Source organism: Bubalus bubalis, chromosome 16 (assembly GCF_019923935.1).
Source record: "Bubalus bubalis isolate 160015118507 breed Murrah chromosome 16, NDDB_SH_1, whole genome shotgun sequence".
NCBI classification, from domain to species: domain Eukaryota; kingdom Metazoa; phylum Chordata; class Mammalia; order Artiodactyla; family Bovidae; genus Bubalus; species Bubalus bubalis.
In genome coordinates, this window is record NC_059172.1 from 31,348,062 (window position 1) to 31,370,412 (window position 22,351).

At 40.9% G+C, this 22,351-nt stretch overlaps 1 protein-coding gene across 5 annotated transcripts in view; it reads left to right on the forward strand.

The window, feature by feature from the left end:
• The window catches only part of C2CD3 (C2 domain containing 3 centriole elongation regulator), a 127,413-nt gene that overhangs the window by 71,859 nt on the left and 33,203 nt on the right, over positions 1-22,351 (forward strand). For all 5 annotated transcript variants that reach the window (XM_044929377.2, XM_044929379.2, XM_044929380.2 and 2 more), the window contains exons 21-26: positions 2,272-2,540; positions 2,997-3,086; positions 6,232-6,834; positions 8,194-8,532; positions 17,986-18,124; positions 19,585-19,649. In XM_044929377.2, coding sequence (XP_044785312.2) covers positions 2,272-2,540; positions 2,997-3,086; positions 6,232-6,834; positions 8,194-8,532; positions 17,986-18,124; positions 19,585-19,649 — 1,505 coding nt within the window. The remainder of the gene's footprint in view (positions 1-2,271; positions 2,541-2,996; positions 3,087-6,231; positions 6,835-8,193; positions 8,533-17,985; positions 18,125-19,584; positions 19,650-22,351) is intronic.

Below are 22,351 nucleotides of genomic sequence, written 5' to 3' on the forward strand. Positions count from 1 at the left end.
TCCCATTCTGTTGTTTTCCTCTATTTCTTTGCATTGATTGCTAAGGAAGGCTTTCTTATGTCTCCTTGCTATTCTTTGGAACTCTGCATTCAAATAGGTATATCTTTCCTTTTCTCCTTTACCTTTCACTTCTCTTCTTTTTGCAGCTATTTGTAAGGCCTCCTCAGACAATGATTTTGCCTTCTTGCATTTCTTTTTTTTGGAGATGTTTTGATCCCTGCCTCCTGTACAGTGTCATGAACCTCTGTCCATAGTTCTTCATGCCAAATAAATAAATATAAAAATATATTTTAAAAAAAGAATAACTAGATCATGATCCTGAAGCAAGCTAGCTCACTTTGAACATGAATTCAAAAAAGAAGCAAATGCTGCTTAATTTGGTCCCTGTTACAACTTAAGGGTCAGAATATTTACCTTTAACTTCATGGTCACTAAATAACTATTGGGATTACTGCCATGTGAAATCTTACGTGAAAGTAGCTGGTAATATGATCAGTCTAATTAATACTTTTCCTCACTTAATTCTCCAAATAGACTTTTACAGTAACCACTCAGGAACATCTTAGTGAGATACCAGGGCGGTTTTTTAATCATGTTCTACCATATAGTCAAACTTCTGATGGTTTCTCATCGTCAGTAACAGTGGTCTCTTAATTTTAATTCTACATTCCTATCATTTAAAAAAACTAGCATACTCTGTAAATATATGGATACTTATTCATGTATGAGTCATCTTCATATACTACTATACTAATATATATATTGTAAAGAGTAGTAAAACTTTAATATATGAAATAACAACTCTAGAAATTTTAATAATTTTTTTCCTATGCCCAAATAGTTTACTCTCTGAACCCCCTAGATGGTACTCACTACGTTCTAGAGTAGTGGTCCACAGGATAAGGTCCAACCTGCTTGCTCAACATGGCATTCAGGACCCTTCAAAATAATCTGAGTCTTGAAAGAAGAGTAGGAGTTAATCAAAATGCCCAAGAAAGCTGAAAATTATTCTAGTCAAAGAGAAGAACATGTGCAAAAGCCATGGAGGCATGAAATTATGTATAATGGAGTACCTGTTCTGGGTAAGACCCAGCCAATTAGTTACTGTGTAACTGACATATTAAAAAGCAGAGACATTACTTTGCCAACAAAGGTCAGTCTTGTCAAAGCTATGGTTTTTCCAGTAGTCATGTATAGATGTGAGAGTTGGACTGTAAACAAAGTTGAGTGCCGAAGAATTGATGCTTTTGAACTGTGGTGTTGAAGAAGACTCTTGAGAGTCCCTTGGGCTGTAAGGAGATCCAACCAGTCCATCCTAAAGGAGATCAGTCCTGGGTGTTCATTGGAAGGGCTGATGTTGAAGCTGAAACTCCAATACTCTGGCCACCTGATGTGAAGAGCTGACTCATTGGGAAAGATTGAAGGTAGGAGGAGAAGGGAACTCCAGAGGATGAGATGGTTGGATGGCATCACCGACTCAATGGACATGAGTTTGAGTAAGCTGGAGTTGGTGATGGACAGGAAAGCCTGGTGTGCTGCAGTCCATGGGGTTGCAAAGAGGCAGACACAACTGAGCAACTGAACTGAACTGATCTGACAGAAAAGGACTCAGAATTTCAGTACTCAGATCTCAGAGAGACTTAGTAATAAATAAGAAATTCAGTAGTTTCTCTGGGAACTCATGGGGAAAGTCAGATTAGATGGCAGACAGTTTTGCTTTTTTTTTTTTTTTTGGCAGGTATTAAGCTTTTTTTTTTTAATTTTATTTTATTTTTAAACTTTACAATATTGTATTGGTTTTGCCAAATATCGAAATGAATCCGCCACGGGTATACATGTGTTCCCCATCCTGAACCCTCCTCCCTCCTCCCTGCCCATACCATCCCTCTGGGTCATCCCAGTGCACCAGCCCCAAGCATCCACTATCGTGCATCGAACCTGGACTGGCGACTCGTTTCATATATGATCCTGCATCTGATCTGTGTTGTACTTTCAAGCAAAAAGGGCAAGAAGCCAGACCAGGGCAGTGGAATGTCCTTGTAGTATCACTCTATTAGGCAGATGAATATTGTCCCCTTCATACACACATACGCTGTGACATCTCTATTGCTAAGAAAAAACACTGTGGCCCTGCCAAAGCCTAGATAGGAAACACTTGGTCTGTGAGTGTTCTTGGTGGCCTCGTGGGAATGGTAATGTTCCTAGGCAGTCTACTGATTTCTGATACTGCATCCTTCTCATTTCTGATATTCCTACCCTTCTCCCCTACAGGGCTTTGGCTGAGCAGGAACCTGCTCTGCAGTTTAGTGCCACAGTCGGGGTCAATGCCTTTGTCACCACTCATCTGTCCTTCCTGCCCAAGGGAGAACAGCGCCAAACCCGCCCTGTGGCCTGTTCCTTCTGCCCCGAGTTCTCCCATCACAGTGAGTTCTCATGTAACTTGGTAACTCAGCACTGCAGTGGAGAAGCCTGTTTCCTGGCAGAGCTGTTAGAGTTTGCAGAAGTTACTTTTGCTGTTTATCATGAAGATACCAAGTCAGGTGAGGACAAATGGCTCATAATCACAATTAAAAAGGGTTCTGTTTTGAATGGTATAGCGCTTCCAACTTACTTCTAAAGGATATAGCAAAAATATGTAGAATATGCATTGAGTATGTTTAAGAGAATGTAGAGGAGTAAAGCAAATGTGTCAAGTTGTTAGCAAGTGAATCTAGGTGAAGGATATATAGGAGTTAGTAAGTATTCTTGTAACTTTTCTGTATGCCTGAATTTTTCAAAGTAAAATTACATAAGTGTGGGTATACACATACTTAATGATTTAATTTAAATGATTTAGAAGGCATTCAAGATTTGACTGGAGCAAGATAATCTCTAATGCCCTTCAACACTGAAATTGACTGAGTATAAATGGATTCTCATATGGCTGTATTGTAACACAAGCCCTTTAGTCAGTAGACCACCAACTAATTTCCCTTTTTTTTTGTTTGATTTAACAGCCAGTGATATAACCAGTATCCACTCATTCAAAGATTATCTGCTTGGAGTAGTAAAGATTCCAACAAAAGATCTGCTGATGAAGAGATCTGGTAGGAATCCTGGATTATCAGTTTCTGATCCTATCCTTTCCTGTTCACTTCCCTGCTCGAGATCATCTTGTTTGGCTCTCTTGCAAGATATTGAGTAGGGTAGAGGGGAGACACCTTAGCACATACTTCTCAATTCTGCCAAATACCTCAGAAGTTTTCTCAAAAATATTGTAAGTCCTTTGCTAGTTATTTCAGAAGTCTTCTAATAAAGCAGAGAAGCTCAAAACACTGTACTGTCATCTTCCTCCAGGAAAGGGAATGAGGATGATACTACTTATAATAAATATGGCAATACCTATTGCATTGTATAGCACTCTGTAAAATATTTTCTCAGATCTCATTTGAACCTCAGGGTAACTCTTACTGTCAGGGATACTAGGATTATCTTCGTTTGACAGATGAGAAAATTTAGGCTCACAGAGTTTAAGTGATTTGTCAGAACCACACAGCCACGTAGTAGAGTCCTGGAAATCAAATTCAGGTTTGCCCATTCTTTTTCACTATACTCTTCTGTCTGACTGAAGAACGAATGAGGCTGCGAGATAGAGACCCGAAAGAAGGTACAACCACCAGGACAGCAGTCTGGAAATACTGGTCCCATCCTGCTTTTTACTATCTCAGTGACCTTGACCTCTCTGAGTCCCACTTACCTTATAGATGGAGACTGTTCATGGTAACAAGTCTATGAGGTAGGACTCAGTGAGATAGGATATGTAAAGTACCTGACACATAGTAGGCACTCAGTAAATGTTAAGTTTCCTTCTTTTGCCTATCTTCCTCCCTAGGATTATATGATCTATTTTCCAAAATTTAGCACACATCTCCCAGTTTTAACTGTGAATTGAAATTTGAGCAATACTCAATAAGCAGATACTATGTGCCTGCCAGAAAGAAGTCTAAAGCTTAATAAAGCATTCAAATCTCACTTCTGTCACTTTTTGTGATCTAGGACAAGTCACTTCATCTCTCAGCTCTCTAAATGGAATCTCTAAAAATGGAAGTAATAGGATCTTTGCAGGATTAGTGAAGCGTTCAATGAAGTTGTACATGTAAAAGATCTCTGCACAGGGCTGGCCACATGGTTTCTTTCCTTCTGAAACTTACTACAGAGTTTGACAGCAAATAGGCACCATCGGAGAAATCCCATCTTCACAAATTAAATTTAACCACTTGGAAATAAACCTTTTGACAATTTGGAATGTAGCACTTGTCTTTATAGTCAGTTATTCTAAAGTGAACATTCTGTTTTGTTTCCTCCTGCCAGTAATCTCAATGATAGAATCACAGAGCCAGAGGAACGATCCTATGCAGCAGTTCTTAAGTGCTAAAATGGTGTGAAATTCTTTGTGGATTTATATTTGAGCATTTTTCTGGACCAACTTTCATTACCGCCAAAGGGATCTGTGACCAAATAATGTTAAGAACCACTTGGTTGTGAGGAAATTAATACCCAGTGATGAGAAATTACTAAACCAAAGCTGTAGGTTTTTAGACTAAAGTTAAAAGGAGTCTTGGAGATCTACATTCTCATTTTAGCATCCTCATTTTATAAATGAAAACTTGGAAGGCCCCCCAAAATTAAATGCGTTAAATCATAACACCGTAAGTGAGCTTTGGCAAATTCATCTCAATAAGTCTGAATCTTCTCATCTATAATTTTAATTAATAAAATCTCAGAAAATTGCTGTGAATATTATACCAGTCTATAAACTGCTTTACATAATTATGAAATCCAAAAAGCTCAGAAAATTACAAGTTTTTTTAAGTTAGATAAGCAGCCAAACCTGACGCCAACTGACATGAGACTGTTTAGTCTTTATTTTCTGACTTAGGCCACTTCCTGATTATATAAAGTTTTATTGGAGCACATTGTGCCCATTCATTGACATATTGTCTGTGTCTGCTTTCTCACTACAATACAACTGAATAGCTGCAACAGAGACTGTATGGCTGAAAAGCCTAAAATATTTACCATCTGCCCTTTTACAGAATAAGTTTACCAACCCCTGACCTACGTGACCACTGACTAGTACATAGTATTCAATTTATGTACCATATAACCTTTCTGAGATCTGAAAATTTTTAAAAGTGTAGACAAATCTGATCCTGAAGATTCTAGAGAAGGTATTATGAACTTACAATAGGTGGATTGTAGACTTTAAAGCCAGCTATACCTGGATTCAAATCCTAGCTTTACTGCCTGGTAGCTGTAACAACTTGGGAAGGTCTCTGACCTTTCATTTGCTCATCTGTAAAGTATGGATTATTGTCCTATTTAATCCTTAGAACTTGACAGGGTTATCAAGAAAATTAAGTGATGTAATATGTATCAGGGCTTCCCAGGTGGCGCTAGTGATAAAGAATTCACCTGCCAATGCAGGAAACATAAGAGACATGAGTTTGATCTCTGGGTCAGGAAGATCCCCTGGAGAGTGGCATGGCAACCCCTGAAGTATTCTTACCTGGAGAATCCCATGGACAGTGGAGCCTGGCGGGCTACAGTTTAGGGTCACAAAGAGTTGGACACAACTGAAGTAATTTAGAACACAATATGTATAAAGCATAAGAGAATTTCTGACACATAATAGATACCCAGTAACAAGTAGCTAATATTTAAAATTTTTATTTTGAAGTCTAGTGCCTGGTCCTTTGTATGTGTTCAGTAAGTGGCGGTTCCCTTGGTAAAAGACCTGTGGCTAGACATCTCTCAGATCTCCTCATCCTGTCCCATGCCTTCTCCATTGTACTCATCATATCATAATAATATTTCACATTTTTAATTCTCTTTCAAAGCTCTTCCAGAACCATTATCTCATTTGACAATCATAATAACTTTGGTAAGCAAGATTGGCACTGTTTTTCCCATTTGTCAGGTAATGAAATAAGGCTAAAAGAAATTAATGGCTTACCCAGACTGAACCACTAATTTTGGGCTGAGCCAAGGAGAAAATTCAGATCTTCCGGCTCCTAACCTTTGTTCTTCCACCTGATTTCATTGTCTTTCAGTGGTCAGATGAAACAAACTTCAGTGCATTGTGGGTTTATGTTTTCTTTTCTATATTGGACCAGGGTGATGGTGGCTCTTAGGCAGAAAGTCTTTTTACTTTTAAAACAATAATTAAAAATCTTCCTTTTCTCTCATAAGGGATCACAGGATGGTATCCTATCGTTTTCCCAGAAGAGGGAGCCCTGCCTCATGGCTTGGAACTCATGCAGAAGATTGTGGGTGGTCTGGAGCTTTCAGTCTCCTTCACCCATCCTGGAGACAGAGAGCGGGTATTGGAAGCTGCTGAGCTGTTGGGCTGGAGCTTTGAGAGTCATCTGAAGGATTTTGTCAAGATGGATGAAGAGGAGCCAGCCACAGTCACCATCTCCACCCCGAGGCTCTGGCTGCCCGTTCACTGCGTGCTGCTTGCCGGCCACAACCACATTCATAAGAATACATATTGCTACCTCCGCTACAAGCTATATGATCACGAAGGCTTTTGGACCCCTCTCAAGAAGCCTAAGGAATCTACAAACAAAAAGCAGGTCATGGTTACTTTCAAGGCATCCAAAAGAGCAGAAGTCACTAGAAACCCATCACTGCTTTGGTACTTCAGAGAGGAGAGGTTAGAGATCCAGGTGTGGCGGGCTTATGGCAATGAGAGTGTGGAGAGGCCCCACCAGACAGACAGCTGGATTGGCTCAGCCTATGTGGACTTGACCAGACTTGGGGAGAGGTCAGCAAGGACACTCACTGTCAGTGGTAAGTGATGAATAATAGCCTTAGCTCTTAGGTTTGAGCACCTCTACTCTGTGACAAGCACCATGTGAGATACCCTCTCTGACATTATTTTATTTGGTCCTCCCAGAAATCTGTTAGATATCAAACTCATTTTTCAGTCATGAAAATGGAGGCTCAGGTAGGTTGGGTAACTGCCCAAGGTCACAATATTAGTAAGTATTTTGGCCATTATTGCATGTTGAAGGATTAACAGTAATTTAGTAATGCTTCTTGAAAGTAAAGAGATTTCCGAAAGAGGTCTGCTGGCTGCTTTAAGAAGGGCATTGTCTAGTGACAGCTTAGTGGAGCCTAAGGTATACGGTCTAAGATCTAAGAACTGGCTCTGAACTTTGTAGCCTTAAAGTACATCCAAATTCATCAGATTGTTGCACCTAACACAGTGCCTAGAACACTGTAAGTCCTCAGTTAATACATGTAAAATAAGAATGAGTGAATTTAGGGTCTACCTTTAATCCCATGTATAAGAGCCTATATGATAATCTAAAATGTTGGTTTTTAAATACACTGAGAAGTGTACCTGCTAATGAGATTAGGATATCCTTTCTGGTCAACACATCTTGCAATCAGAAAATCTACATGGTAATTAACTGGTTCATAAGACAGAAAGGAAAAAGGTAGTATTTTGCAAGTGGCATTATGGGTGCTTTTCTTTCAAGCATTGGTTCAGTATTTGCTCTATGTACAGGACCCTGGAAATTCAAAAGATGAGTCAAAAATAGTTAATGAGCTTGTTGTTTAATGGACGAGAACAGTAGTAAATACATACAGTAAAGTGTAAGATACTCCCTTTTCTTTTAGCCTCCTGCCACCACCTCCTCTTTCCCTTCCAAATGATCTTCAGGGCTACTGCCAAAACCTATTTATTTGGTGAAACAGACTAAATTGAGCATCAAGTCAGATTCCTAATAAGAGGCCTAAGAAGAGGAACCAGTAGGACTTACGGAAGAAAAGACAGGCTACTCTTGATTTCATCAAATGTTAAACTTTTAAGAGACTCCAGAAGTCAGTTAAGTCTAGCTCATGGATTCCTCAGCTCATGGATTCCTTCTATAGCAGCTGTGCCTGGTAGTCATTCAGCTTTGGCTTAAAATCCAGCCTCTCATTGCTTTCCATTATTTCAGATAGAGTTGTGGAGTTGCGGGAGAGACAGTAAAAACTCTCACAGTGTATTGTTAACCTCACAGTTTCTTTTGCAAATTGGTATGTTAGGGCCTGTGGCCCTACCAAACAAGAGAGGACCACAAGCACCCTCAGTGAACATCTCCAGGTTTAGAAAGTGTTCCTGCTTGCCTCGATTTATTCTTGTCCATCCTGTTGCAGGTGTTTATCCCCTATTTGGACGAAACGCTTCGAACCTCTCGGGAGCTGCCTTGAGAGTTCATGTGGTTCTTTCCTCTCTTTCTTCACACCCTGGGCCCACTCATGAGCTGGACTCCATGGACTGCAGCAGCCACAGTGAATCTGAGCAGGTCCCCAGAGGAATTGATGAGATCCAGCTCTCTCCACCACATGGCCACCGGAAGTCTCCAGCCTCCACCCAGGTCCCCTGCAACAACACCACAGCTGAAGTCTGCCCAACCCAGGAGGGCCCTCCTGAGTCAGATGGAACTTTCACAGTCAGCATTCTGGTAGAGAGAGCAATGCACTTAAGCTTGAAAGGTATGTTCTTCTCACTTATCTATAAACAGGTATCTGACTCTGCAGGCTACAGTCCTGTCTTCATAAATCTTTCTAATCATGACAGGGTCTGGAGGAATTGCTAATCATCTTAATCAGTAATAATTATATTTTTTAAGCCTAAAGGTTTAAGCAGTGTGAAAGCCTTTCTGAACCTAAGTGGGCCTTCTCAGTTATCTTAATTTTGTATATCAAAAATTCCTCAGTCCAGAAACCAGAGTACCAATTTAGATGCACCTCTTTTCATTTTTCACCTTCAAATCCCCAGATTTGCTGTGTCTCTGAAATTTGTTAGATCCCTACCTTGGTCTCTCTTTATCCCTCTTCATTATACACCTAGGGCCAAGGATTCTTAGCACTGGGTCCATAAGCCCTCAGGAATCCAAGGATTAAAGTCAGGGTAGGTGATCTTGGATAGGAAAATAATTACATCTTTATTTTTATTAACCTCTAACTAAAATTGAGGCTTTCCAGGTAGCCCAGCAGTAAAGAATCTGCCTGCCAAGCAGCAGACACGGGTTTAATTCCTGTATCAGGAAGATCCCCTGGAGAAAGAAATAGAAACCCACTCCAGTATTCTTGCCTGGGAAATCCCATGGACAGAGGAGTCTGGCGGGCCACAGTCCATGGGGTCACAAAGAGTTGGACATGACTCAGAGACTAAACAGGAGCACAGCAGCAACTAAAATTGAACATTTCTTACAATTGTGAGTGTAGGCAATAGAGCCTAGTAGGAGAAGGCGATGGCACCCCACTCCAGTACTCTTGCCTGGAAAATCCCATGGACGGAGGAGCCTGGTAGGCTGGAGTCCATGGGGCCGCAAAGAATCAGACACGACTGAGTGACTTCACTTTCACTTTTCACTTTCATGCATTGGAGAAGGAAATGGCAACCCACACCAGTGTTTTTGCCTGGAGAATCCCAGGGATGGGAGCCTGGTGGGCTGCCATCTATGGGGTCACACAGAGTTGGACACGACTGAAATGACTTAGCAGCAGCAGCATGATGCTGTCAACTATAGAAATCACAGGTATTTTCATATCCCATTTTAGTTACTGCAGATATCTTGCATGCCATTTATTCCTGTCATTACTTCAAAATTTCAGTAGTTATTAAACCAAAGTAATTATTAAACCTAAAACTTAATCTTGTTGTATATTAATAAAACACATATATTTGCTGTGTCAGTTTTTTAATGTTTTGATAACTTTGATTTCTTTGTAATCTTATGTATTTTACATTATTCATAAAAAAAAAAAAAAATACTACTAGAAGAGGCCCATAGACTTCCCCAGATGGCCAAAGTAATCCATGGCACAAAGAACCCCTGCCCTACATTTTTTTCACCCTCGCCCTACTTTTATACAGCCTTGTAATCGCTCCTAAAATTTTCCCTTTTGCCATCACCCTACTCTTTCCCTGCTTAATTCCAATTCATCTCTCAAGACTCAGCACAAACATCACCATTTACCAGAGTTTCCTATTTGCTCTCTTACCACCTATTTACCACCTATTTGCTCTCTTAGCACTTTTGCCCTTTTTATCATAGCATATATTGCATGTATTAATGTTAACATTATTTGCATGATTTTCTTTTCTGCTAGGTAGGAGCTGTTTAAGAGCAGAGACCTTATCTCGTTCATTTATTCATTCCTTCAGCAACAAAACATATCCTATTTGCTGTGTAAGCACTGTCCTTGGTGCTGGGGATAAAGCAGTGAACAAAATGACAATAATAGTGCCCTTATGAAGCTTGGAGAAGGCAATGGCACTCCGCTCCAGTACTCTTGCCTGGAAAATCCCATGGATGGAGGAGCCTGGTAGGCTGCGGTCCATGGGGTCACTAAGAGTCGCATATGACTGAGCGACTTCACTTTCACTTTTCACTTTCATGCATTGGAGAAGGAAATGGCAACCTACTCCAGTGTTCTTGCCTGGAGAATCCCAGGGATTGGGGAGCCTGGTGGGCTGCTGTCTATGGGGTCGCACAGAGTCGGACACGACTGAAGTGACTTAGCATATGAAGCTTACATTCTAGTAGGAATATATTCAGCCCTGTATTTCCAGCCAATAAGTTGTGTATGTTTATGACTTTGAGCAGTTATTGTCTCTCTTTGTCTTGAATTTCTCATCTGTAAATGGCTGTGATTATCAGTTCTGAGATGTGTGATTATTCTGAGAGCTAAAAATCCATAGCTTTGTGAGTCCAGAAGATTTCAATATATGTCTTTTGATTTGGCCTTCCTGCTTGGCTCCTACAGATTCTGTGTTGCCTCTCAGTTTTTGCTGTGTATCCTTATTACTTTGGAACAGAAACAAAATTCATGCTCACAGTAGCTGTTGTTTGTCTTTTATTTCTATTTCTCCATATACGTACTAGCAACAGATGTTACTTCCAGAATTATAAGCTTCTACAAAGACCCTGAGGTTCTCAACCTTCTCATCACCTTTGTGTGTCAGAGACCTTGAAGCGTTCTGTCTCAGGACAGAGTCTTCTCCACATACAATCTTGCTGTGCTGTATTAGAGATACTGAGGTCCCGTATGAGTCACAAAATTAGGAAACAGTTTGCGCTTTTTGTCTGCGCTACCAATGCAGCCCATCTGTGACAAGTCTGATAAGGAATGAATTTAAGGAAAGCACAAAACTTTGATTTTTGCAAAAATTGTTTTGGGTTTTTGTTTTTGCATTGAAAATAAAATTTAATGTGCAAAAACATTGTTATGTTCCGTTTTAGGGGTTGCCTCCATGTTGCAAAAAGCAAAATATGCTTGTAACTTCTCAGTTAGACAGCAAATTGCATTTTTAAATATGGCTTGACAATTAGCAGTAATTTATTGAACATCTCTTTGTACCAAATTCTATTCTTACTTTTGTACATTAATTATCTCACTTAATCCTTACCACTATCCAGTATTCTTGGGCTACCCTTGTGGCTCAGCTGGTAAAGAATATACCTGCAATGCAGGAGACCTGGGTTCGATCCCTGGGTTGGAAAGATCCTCTGACTTCCCTGGTGGCTCAGATTGTAAAGCGTCTGCCTACAATGTGGGAGACCCAGGTTTGATCCCTGGGTTGGGAAGATCCTCTGGAGAAGGAAATGGCAACCCACTCCAGTACTCTTGCCTGGAAAATCCCATGGATGGAGGTGTGTGGTAGGCTACAGTCCGTGGGGTCGCAAAGAGTCAGACAGGACTGAGTGACTTCACTTTCACCCACTCCAGTAGTCTGGCCTAGAGAATTCCATGAACTATATAGTCCATGGGGTCACAAAGTTGGACAAGACTGAGTGACTTTCACTTTAATCCTTACCACAAAGGATTATTTTATGAGCAGATTACAGTACATAGCCATTTCATAAATGAGGAAACTGAAGCTCACAAAACTGAAATGACTTGAGTTACACAGTTGATAAGCTCTATAGAGCTGGAATTTTAATCCTAAAGCCTGACCTAAAGGAATTTCACCTAAAGCCTGTGCTCTTTGGTCTAGTACACAGTCTTTACCTTGCCTCTCCGGATGTATTTATCAGTTTATCTGTGTTTATCATTTAGTCCTGCTTACGCTCTGTATTGCCAGGGTAATTATGTACTGTATGTCCAGTCCTGTGCTTATGTTGCAAGAATGGTAGTTCAGTTCAGCAAGTAGTAAATGTTAGGCCGGTGCCAGGTACAGAAAGTCCAGAGCAAATGGCACACAGTTTCTGTCCCCTAGGAGATGATAACCCAGATAAGGGGATATGATGAATTGACGTGATTTTAGAGGGGCCGTGGACACAGTGGTGGCACCATAGTGACTTTCTTTCCCTTCTAGTCATAATATATAGCAAGCCAGTCCCTGGCTCATGCAGCTTTTTTAGCCTAGATTCCTTTCTCCCTTCCCCAGTTACCAGTTACCAAATTCTCCCCAGCATCCTGCTCTTTCTCTCTGTCACCTTGTTCCAGCCATGCTGGCCTCTTTGCTTTTTTCTTGAATGTATAGGCAGACTCTTGCTTTGAGGCTTTTGAATCTGATGTTCACTGTGTGCCTGGAACATTCTTCACTTTTGGCCTGGCTTTACTGAAATCACTGACTCAGCTAGACCTTCCTTGGTCACCCATCTAAACTTACAGCCTCCCCCAACAATACCTATCCCTTTTTCCTGCTTTATTTTTGTCTATGGCCTTTAAATAGTGTATTTTGTTTATCTTCCGTTTTTCTAGAAAGACAGCAGTTTTAGAGAGACAGCAGTTTTTTGATTTATTGACTGCTAAATCCCCAACACCTCGAACTGTGTCTAACATATAATATAAGCAGTAAATATTAAATGAGGAAGCAGAGACCTTGTTCAAATGCCCTTTCTTTCCTTTTAATATGTTCTCTGATTTTCTGCTTCGCTTCTCCTGCAGGAAAAGTTGCTTATGTGGAATTTAACAGAGGATAGTAAGGATTAGATTCATTCAACAAATAGATATTAAGTTACTGCTGTATCCAGTACAGGATATAAGATCATGTACTCTTACCCAGAAAGTTTTATATCACCTTTTCTCTATTCTCACTGATTCCTTGCATGTTCAGGCTTCAGGAATTTAGATTAATGGGATTGCCCTCTCAACGATTGCTGTGAACAGTATTCTCCTTCAGTATCTTCTTCATTCTACTACTGAGATTATATTATGTCTGGTCAACAAATGTGACCTCATCTCTCCACTTAAAATACTTTGTTGACTTCATGTTGCTGCAGTCACAGTGGCCTAGCACACAGTCCTGCCGTGTGGCCTAATCGGTCTTTCCAGCCTCATCTCTCACTGTTTCCTATATTAGGCAATTTGCTTTTTGCCAGTGCCCCGTCCTCTATCATGTTACCCTTGATCATGGTCTTTCCTCTACCTGGTATGGCTTCTCTCTTATTCAGTGAACTTGCTCCTCGTCCTTCAAGAGTAAACTAGATGATGCTAACACTTTGCAGCCTACTGACCACCTCTATTAGTAGAATACTTTCCTCTTTGTTCCCAAAACTTCCTTATTCCACCACCATCCCTACACAGGTTTTCTCCTTCGTATCACTTATTACTTTGTACTGAAAATGTTTCTTAATGTGTCTCTCCTTAGGCTGCCTGTTCTTGGGGACAGGGACTGTGTGTTTATTTCTGTATCTCAATACCTGTGTCTTCATGATGCAGCTAAGCAGGCATAATGTCCTTTTGTTTGTGAATACGATACTCACTGCCTCTTGTATTTCTGGCATGAGTTACAAATCTGTAAATCACTTGTTCTTTTGCCTCTTTCTGTTTAGCCAGGGCAGATTAAGCATCAGAGTGGACACTTGGAGAGGTCTCTTGTCTCCCAAGTTCTACTCTCACAGTGATAGGCCCATATAGTCCTTCCCACGCAAATATTGATGGTTCACTCAGGCCCTATGCTGGGCCCTTAGTGTACAGACCTGCGCATCATCTCTCTGAAATGTGCTTCCAAATGATGATATAATAGGAAGACTTCTGGAATGGGATTCAGAAGACTGGCTTCTGGCCCTAGCTAAGTCATTAACTTATATAGTGACTTTGGGCAACCCATTTCTCTTTTCCTCGACTATAAAATGTAATGGTCTTATGGAGGTGAGGCCAGCATATCCCACGCTGTGAGTCAGCTATAAATTGCCAAGTTCTTATGAAAATTCTGGGTAGATGCTTCCTTAATATCCAAATTGACCGTCCTGCCTTCAGCAGTGTTCTCAGTGTGTCTGTCCCTCTCATGTCTTAGAAGCATCTTCATTGATGAAGGGAACAAATGACTCTTTAGTGCAAAGCTGAATGCAGAGGCTTCATAAACAGCCCTGAATTATGCCTTACACCTGAGACAGTGTAGTCCCCACTGTGGTCCTGGTTCTGAAATACAAGAGTTTCTTGGATACTTTTGTTAGAAAAAACTTTGAGAAACCTTCAAGAATCAGCTTCAGTACTCATAAAATTTACACTAGACATGACCAGTATCTGTAGCCCTGTCTTATGATGAAGCCCTCAAGGAACAGAGAGGTAAAGTGAATTGAGGTCATCTAAATTATACCCAGTGAAAACCCAAACCATCTTCAGTATCATCAGCCTTTAGAGGCTCTCTTTCAACTACCCAGGCAGGGTTAGGGGTCCTTCTGCGTTCCCACAGCCCCCTGTGCTTTTGGTATAGTCTTTATCTTATTGTATTATAATTATCTGTTTGTGTCTGCCTCCAGATCAAGAATCAGATCTGACTCATCTGTGCATGTAAGCCACGGAGCAGGTGTCAGTTAATGATAGCTTAACAAAACTGAGCTAAGTTTTTATTAATGTACAAATCTGGGCATTGCTTGAGGGAAAGTTTCCATCTATTTACTCCAGGCCAGAGAGAGAGCTTTTCTTTTAACCAGGTAGAATTAATTAGAAATATTGCAATGGAATATCCCTGGAATAGGAGTTAGGAAACCTTCCAGTTGACCAGATGTGTGACGAGCAAGCCACTTTACCTCTCTGTTCCTTGGTTGCCTTGTTTGTAAACTACAGACAGAGACACCATCTTATGTGATTATCAGGGATGTTATCAGCACAAATTTAGTGTTGATAAGAAAACTTATCAACACTAAAATAAGGAGTCATGGGACTTCCCTAGTGGTTAAGATTCTGAGCTGCCAGTGCAGGAGGCACGGGTGTGATCCCTAGTCAGGGAATTAGATCCCACATGCTGTGTGGTACAGCCAAAAGACTTTAAAAATTAAAAAAATAAGGAGTTACTATTTTAATCTCATTGGAGAAATTATACCATTTTTGATGCATAAAACTACCACTTTCCACACTTAGGTGAAAAACAGAAAATTCAGTGAAAAGTCTTAAATGGTAAAGGTGGCTCATCTCAGGTCCTCTTAACTGCTCCCAGTGTGTGTCCCACTTCAGTAGGAGGTACAGCGGTTTTCATCTCGGCTGCCTCCAAAAGTATTTCAGAACTTGACCTTTTTCAGGAAGGTAAACAGGCCCAGCCAGATTTCCAACTGCAAGGGGAGAGCCAGGGAAACCTGATAGACTTGCTCTCCCAAGCTGATTTCTTTATCACCCGCCTGTTTGGCTGAAAGGAGTGTTTCTGTTCAAGACTGAATAAGGGACAATTTTTTCCAAAGTAGAAATAGTACTTCTATTTCACGGCCTCTAGCAAATAGCAGCCTCAAAAATAGTGAACCTAAAAAGGGAGGGTTGAGGTATGAGAGAGAGATCTGGGCAGTATTGGTAGGTATCTAGCATCATAGAATTTATCGTAGGTAATTACCGAAGTAATTTGAGAGTATATGTTTCTGATGAAGAAACTTGATGCCTTAGAGGGTCAGAGTGAAGCACCCAATATATCACGCTAAATCAGTGCAGAGTACACCAGAACCAAGGAGTCCTGTCTCCCAGAAGCCCAGGTGGTCCTCTCTGCTGACCTCTCAGTACTGCCTGAGCAGATGCTGCTGTCCTCTGCAGGTGCCCCCTGCACACATACGAGGCAGCATCTCTTTCTCCGCCTCTCTCTGTGTCTCCATTTTTCTTAGTAGCTCTCTATTCTTCAGCCCTGGCAACCTTCTCAGACCAAGGGCAGTAGGGAGTCTGCAAACCATTCATAAGAGCTGTGGGCCTCCTCCGTGCATTTAAGAGACTCTTTGTTTAGTGAGGGAAACATAGACACAGATTATTGTAGAATCTCCCTTGCTTTGAGGATTTGTGACATTTTATTGGAAGAAATCAGTTGAGAAACTTGAGACCTACTAAAAAAAATGGGAGACAGAGAGAGGGGGGCTGAGACTGAGAAAGAGAGAAATGGAAGCTACGTCAGAGTCTAGCTGCCAGAAACAACTCACTCCAGCTGTTTTAAACAGAAGTTTAATGTAGAATGTTAAGGTATTCAAGTTACTGGAAGGGCTCAGGGAGTTGGCTCTAGGCTAAGCTTTTAGAAAAGAACCAGTAGATCTTTTAAGTTAGAAATAACAGTGCCAACAGTGCAGTCCAGGGATCAGGAAATCATCTCTATTACCACTGGGCCTCTGGGGACCCAGGGACACAACCCCAGAGCAGGAGACTCAGTGTCATCCATGCTAGTAGCAAATGGAAAAGGAACATGTCCTCTGCCTCCGCTCTGCCTTCCAAATCTGTTGTAATGGCATCTAATACATAGAGACCAGTATGTATCCATCCATACTGTAACACAGCAGAGTCGTGACCCTTTCAGTCTCTACAGTAAAGGAATACAAAATAGTAAAAGTAAGTGAGGGTGGATGCTGAGCAAGTCAGTCCATGTAGTACTGTTAAGTTTCACGAAAACAAAAAAACTTTTTAGACAATAGCTCAGTAGATAAAGGTAATATTAGTGTTATTCTGTACATTTCACATTAGTAATGATGAGTGCTGTTTTATTGATTTTTGTTAGCTATTCTTTGATTACTGCCATTTTATTAGAATCATTTTTTTTTTCCTGCTCTTTCAAAAATATGCTTGTAAAGTGGTTTTACCAGGTTGTAGCCAGTCTGTCTATACCCCAGTTTTTTTCATCTATATAATGAGAATAATAATACCTTCCTCATAGGTTTGTTGAAGGGATTAAATGAGTTAATACATGTATAGTTCTTAGAAAAATGCTGGCACACAGCAAGTGATATATGTTATCTACTACTATTATTTTTAAGGTTATATATACTATGTGACTCCATCTGTGTGATAATTTTTTTAGAATTTTATTTTTATTTATTTTTGGCTGAGCTTCGTTGCTTCATGGGCTTTTCTGTAGCTGCGGTGAGCAGGGCCTCCTCTAGCTGCAGCGCGCAGGCTTCTCGTTGCGGTGGCTTCTCTTGCTGCAGAGCACAGGCTTCAGAGCACACAGACGTCAGTAGCTGCAGCTCGTGGGCTCAGTAGTTGTGGCACATGGGCTTAGTTGCTCCACAGCATGAGGGATCTTTCCAGACCAGGGATCGAACCCACGTCTCCTTCATTGGCAGGCAGGTTCTTCACCACTGAGCCACCAGGGAAGCCCCGTTATTTATTTTTAATCCTTACAACAGCCGAGGAGATGTAAGTATCATACACGTCGTTTGAAGAGGGGGTGGCCCAGATAGGCCGTGCCCAAGGTCACACGTTGCCGAAGTCACACAGAATGTGTGTGGCAGAGCTGTCATTGATCATCAGACTTTTAAGTCTAGGTTCTTTGCGGTTCTGTCTTTTTGCTCTTAATCCAGTGTTTTCCATCATCCCACAGAGTACAAGGAGATGGGAGAAGTTGTTTCTTGCTGGGTGGTATTTATGAACTGAGCCTTGAAAGAACAGTTTCAATAGCAGAAACATTTCAGACACAGGGACCCAAAGGTAGAAGATAGTAATGATTCTTCTTGTGCCTGTATAATGAGAGGCTTCCAGCACATTCTTTTTTGGTCGCCTAAAATTTAGTCACTTCACTGTTTGCTATTTCAGGGAGCCCCTTGACACAGCGGAAAGTATCAATACCCAGCTGTTGTGTATCCTTTGTAACAGCTGATGAGCCATCTCCTATCTACACCCAAGTGGTTGAAAACACAGATTCCCCCATCTGGAATTTTCAACAGCAGTCAAGGTTTGTATTTTATAATGTACCGTCAGCCTTCCAGAATCTGCTTTCTATTCCAAGAGACAGACTCAGAGTGAGGAATATAACAGACACTACAATACTGAGCAGACTTGGAGAACGCTTTCCTTATCAAACGATTATTTAATCCTAATGCTTATGAATTCACAGCTAGTGGTGGTTTAAAGGTTTTGCTGTGGTGTTTTTTAACTCTACTCAGTACAACTCAAAAGTTATTCAGTGGAGTCCTCTTATTTGCTCTGCTGTGTTCTTGGGCAGTGGGAATTAAAGACAGTGGATTAAGACAATCCCTGTAAACACCTCAGCTAAGTGTGAAAGAATGTATACAAGTTATCTAAGTGAAGAAGGTGGAGATCTCCAAAGGCTGTGGATTATGCATCTTTGGAAAAGATTTCTGGTGCGGTAGGAAGAGCCTGGGCTTTGAAACTAGAGAGACTTGGCCTCCAACCCCATCTCTGTCATTCACTAACTGTGTGAACAAGTTACATAACATTTCTGCACCTCAGATTCATCATGTGTAAAGTTGAGGTAATTTTTACAGAGTTATTGTGAGGTCCAAATTAGATGAAATTTAGGAATATTACCTCATGGTACATGGTAGGTACATAACAAATGTCAGATCTGATTTGAAAGCTCAAAAACAGAGGACTTGGAGCAGTCCTGTCACCCATGTGGCCCGCAGCTCAGAGGTGGGGGCTGGCACAGAGGCCTGCTGCACAGGGCTCTCCTCCATTTTCTGCTGTTACCTGTTTCATTATTAAAAGTGTGAGTTCTGTTACTAATTATTGTTAATATTATCTTTACACTGCATCACCTTTTGTAAAATTTAATTCTTGTCCACCAACACTAGCCACACACATGGTATCTGATCTGCTATTTTCTCACAGTGTTTATGTACCTAGCTGAGTCTCAGCAGTTGCTCACATGTTCAGGGTTTTTGAAATTTGAGAGGTTGACCTGAATCAGGAGCTCTAACTGCAGTGACAGTTCAGTACTGTCCGTGGTGCGCTACTGGAAATTACAGAAATTCTGGCCATAGTGGCCAGTACTTTGTCTAAAATACCAAATCTGCCTCCAAATGTAGGCAATCAGAGGGCTAAGCCCAGCGTAGGTGCTCAATGAACATTCTTTTCCTCTCTTCTCACCACCTCCACCTACCACCACGAGACATGAGAAGAATCCTTACCTGTTCCACTAAAATGGGGGCCATGGGTGTCCAGGGAAAGAATACCACATCCGGGTGGTGTGTTTTCAGTTCTGGACAAGTTACTAGTTACATCACCTCTCTGAACTTCCATCCCCTGCTTTTAGAGCATAAAAGTATATCCTAGAAGATGGTCATGAGCATGAAAGGAAAGTGATTTGCAAACTTTAAGATACCCTTCAAGTCTGGATTTCACTAGCGAAGCTTCCTACACATAATTTATGGTGCTTGTTTTATTTACTAGGCTTTCGAAAGAGCTGCTTTTGGACCCACAACAAACTCTGGTCTTCAAAGTTTGGCATAAAGGAGGTATGAACTGTATCTTTGGTTGTAAAATAAGTCCACATCATATTAATTTGCCAATCTCTTTCTTTTTTTAACCAAGTAAAAGCACGACACCAGTGGTGCTGGGGACACGTGTGTTAGAGGTGGTCCCATAGAATGGCGTGTCATTCTCTGGTGGAATCTAAATCCTTACAAACCATATCATTTTGTTTGACTGCTTGCTTTGTTTTTATTAGTGAATGGCAGTATGCTTTTAATATCTCTAATCTTGTAAAAATACAACTAGTTAGATTATATATATATAAAGACTGAGGCCCAAGAAAGTTTAGTGGCTTGACTAAGGTCATATATCTATTAATTGATGGAGCTAGGATTCAAACTCACTTTTTTTTTTTTTTTTTTTTTTTTTTTTTGCCACACACAAGGTTTGCAGAATCTTAGTTCCCCGATCAGGGATTAACGCAGGTCCCAGCAGGGAAAGTGCCAAGTCCTAACCACTGGACAAATAGGGCATTCTCCTCAAACCCAGTTCTGACTGGCTGTTTAGCCTTTACCATTTGTACTTCACCAGACTAGTAAGATTGAATAATTCAGAAAAATAAGGTGATTAGGACACTCAACTATCTCACAGCTCTTAGAAAATTTTGTCTCACTAAATCCCTCCTTACAAACCTAGCTCCTTTAAGATTCCTGCTGGATCTTGGTTTCCAGACCTTCAGTGATTTTGAGTTATCTATAGCATCTTAGTGTTTGCTTGCCCATAATGGGTAATAACCCTAAAACCTAATAAAGACCTGAGGGCAGTCAGGGGGTAAAGGAGATGGACTCACCAGGCTCCCTTCTTGTGCTCCTCTTTGGGAGTGATGCCTCGGATCTGGTTTTGATGATTGGTCCCATGCTGCTGCCAAGGATTCTCAACCGCGCCCAGCCTCATTAGTGGGTCAGGAACTGACCATAATTTCGTTTTCTCTGAATCATTACAAGGAATTCCTGCTGTATTCAGCTCAGCACAGCACTCCTCTCTAGTTTTCTATTCCTGTCTTCTCTCTAAAGTATTCCAGAGATTGTCAAGCAGACCAGACTTTGCCTCAATTCAAGTTACTTCAGCAGGAAAAAAGAATAAACTTCAGTCTTATGCAGATCTGTATTCAAATCTTGGCTCTGCTATTTACAGACTGTGTGACCTGAGAAAATGGTTCTACCTGTTTGATTCTTTGTTTCCTTATTTATAAAATTAGGATTAATAGAACCCTCAATGCAGGGTTTTTGGTGGAGAAGGAAATAACAACCCACTCCAGTATTACTGCCTGAAAACCCGATGAACAGAGGAGCTTGGCAGGCTACAGTCCGTGGGGTTGCAAAGAGTTGGACACGATTTAGCAACTGAACAATAACAACAACAGTTTTTGTAAGGGTTAAAGATAATTATATAAAGTATTTGGGACAAATTGGCACGTAATAAATGGAGCTGTTTTTATTATTATACCTACTATGTGTAAAGTACAGTGCTAGGGCTGTTAGGTATGAAGATGAAGAAAATACATTCCCTACCTTTCAGGACCTCTAGATAATCGTGTAGAACGCCGGTGTAAAGGGGGCAGAGCTCATCCAGCTCTGTCTCTCAGTGTATGTAGACTTACTTAACTCCATCCTTTTCTTAACTCCATCCTTTCCACACAGATTGAAGGAACCTATTGTAAAAGGTACTCAGACCAGACCAAGCTATGTTCAATAAATATTTGAGCTCCTACTCTATGCCAGGAACTGTGCTAAGTGATGGGGATACAAAGGTAAAACAAGACATATGGGGTGCTCTGGTAGCAGACATCTAACCCAGACTTAGGATGTTAGAGAAGGCTTTGAGGGGCATACCTCTGAGGAGAAATGAAGGGACTTGACATTGGATGGTCAGAAGGGATAGCAAATACAAAAGCCTAGAGTAAAGAAAGAGTACAAGGGAAGTTCAGGATCACTGGAACATAAAACTGCAAAGGGAGAATGGGGGGTTGACTGCTAAATCTGGTATTAAATTTAACTTACAGGGGACTTCCCTGGCAATCCAGTGTTTACTAAGACTTTGCACTTATACTGCAGAGGGTGTGGGTTTGACTTGGGATAACTGCATGCTTTGTGGCGCAGCCAAAGAAAAATTTTTTTAATAATAAATAAATTTAAGTTGCAGCTTATGGGGTTTCAGTTCACTGACCAGAGATTGAACCTGGGCCACAGCAGTGAAAGCCCAAAATCCTAGTCCTTAAGCAACCAGGGAACTCCTGATTTTTTTTCTTGATGATCAATTTAGCCAGATTTCTCCTCCACTATGTTTAGGATGAAGTGCTTTCATGTTAGGCAGAACCTTCAAGTGGGGTTGCCTAAAGTTATTATATAACAAGAACAGGTTACATCTTTGATAACCAAAGAGAGCAAGATTAGCTTTCTTTGAAAAGCAAGAATATCTTTGGAGAACAAATCAATGGCTCTCCATCATTCTTCATACCCAGTGGGTAAGAATTACATGACCCCTCCTCTGGGGAACACGACTTCAAGTGTTCCTATAATCTAAGACTGTCCCAAGTTAAAGAGAATCTTAAATCTGATTCAGCACTTCTCCTATATATGAAACTTGAGCCCAGGAAATTAGAACAATGTGTTTTCAAGTCAAAGCCACATTTAGATTTGCAGTTGTGGTACACTGCTTCTTAGCCTCACTCTACAGCGGCCGGTTC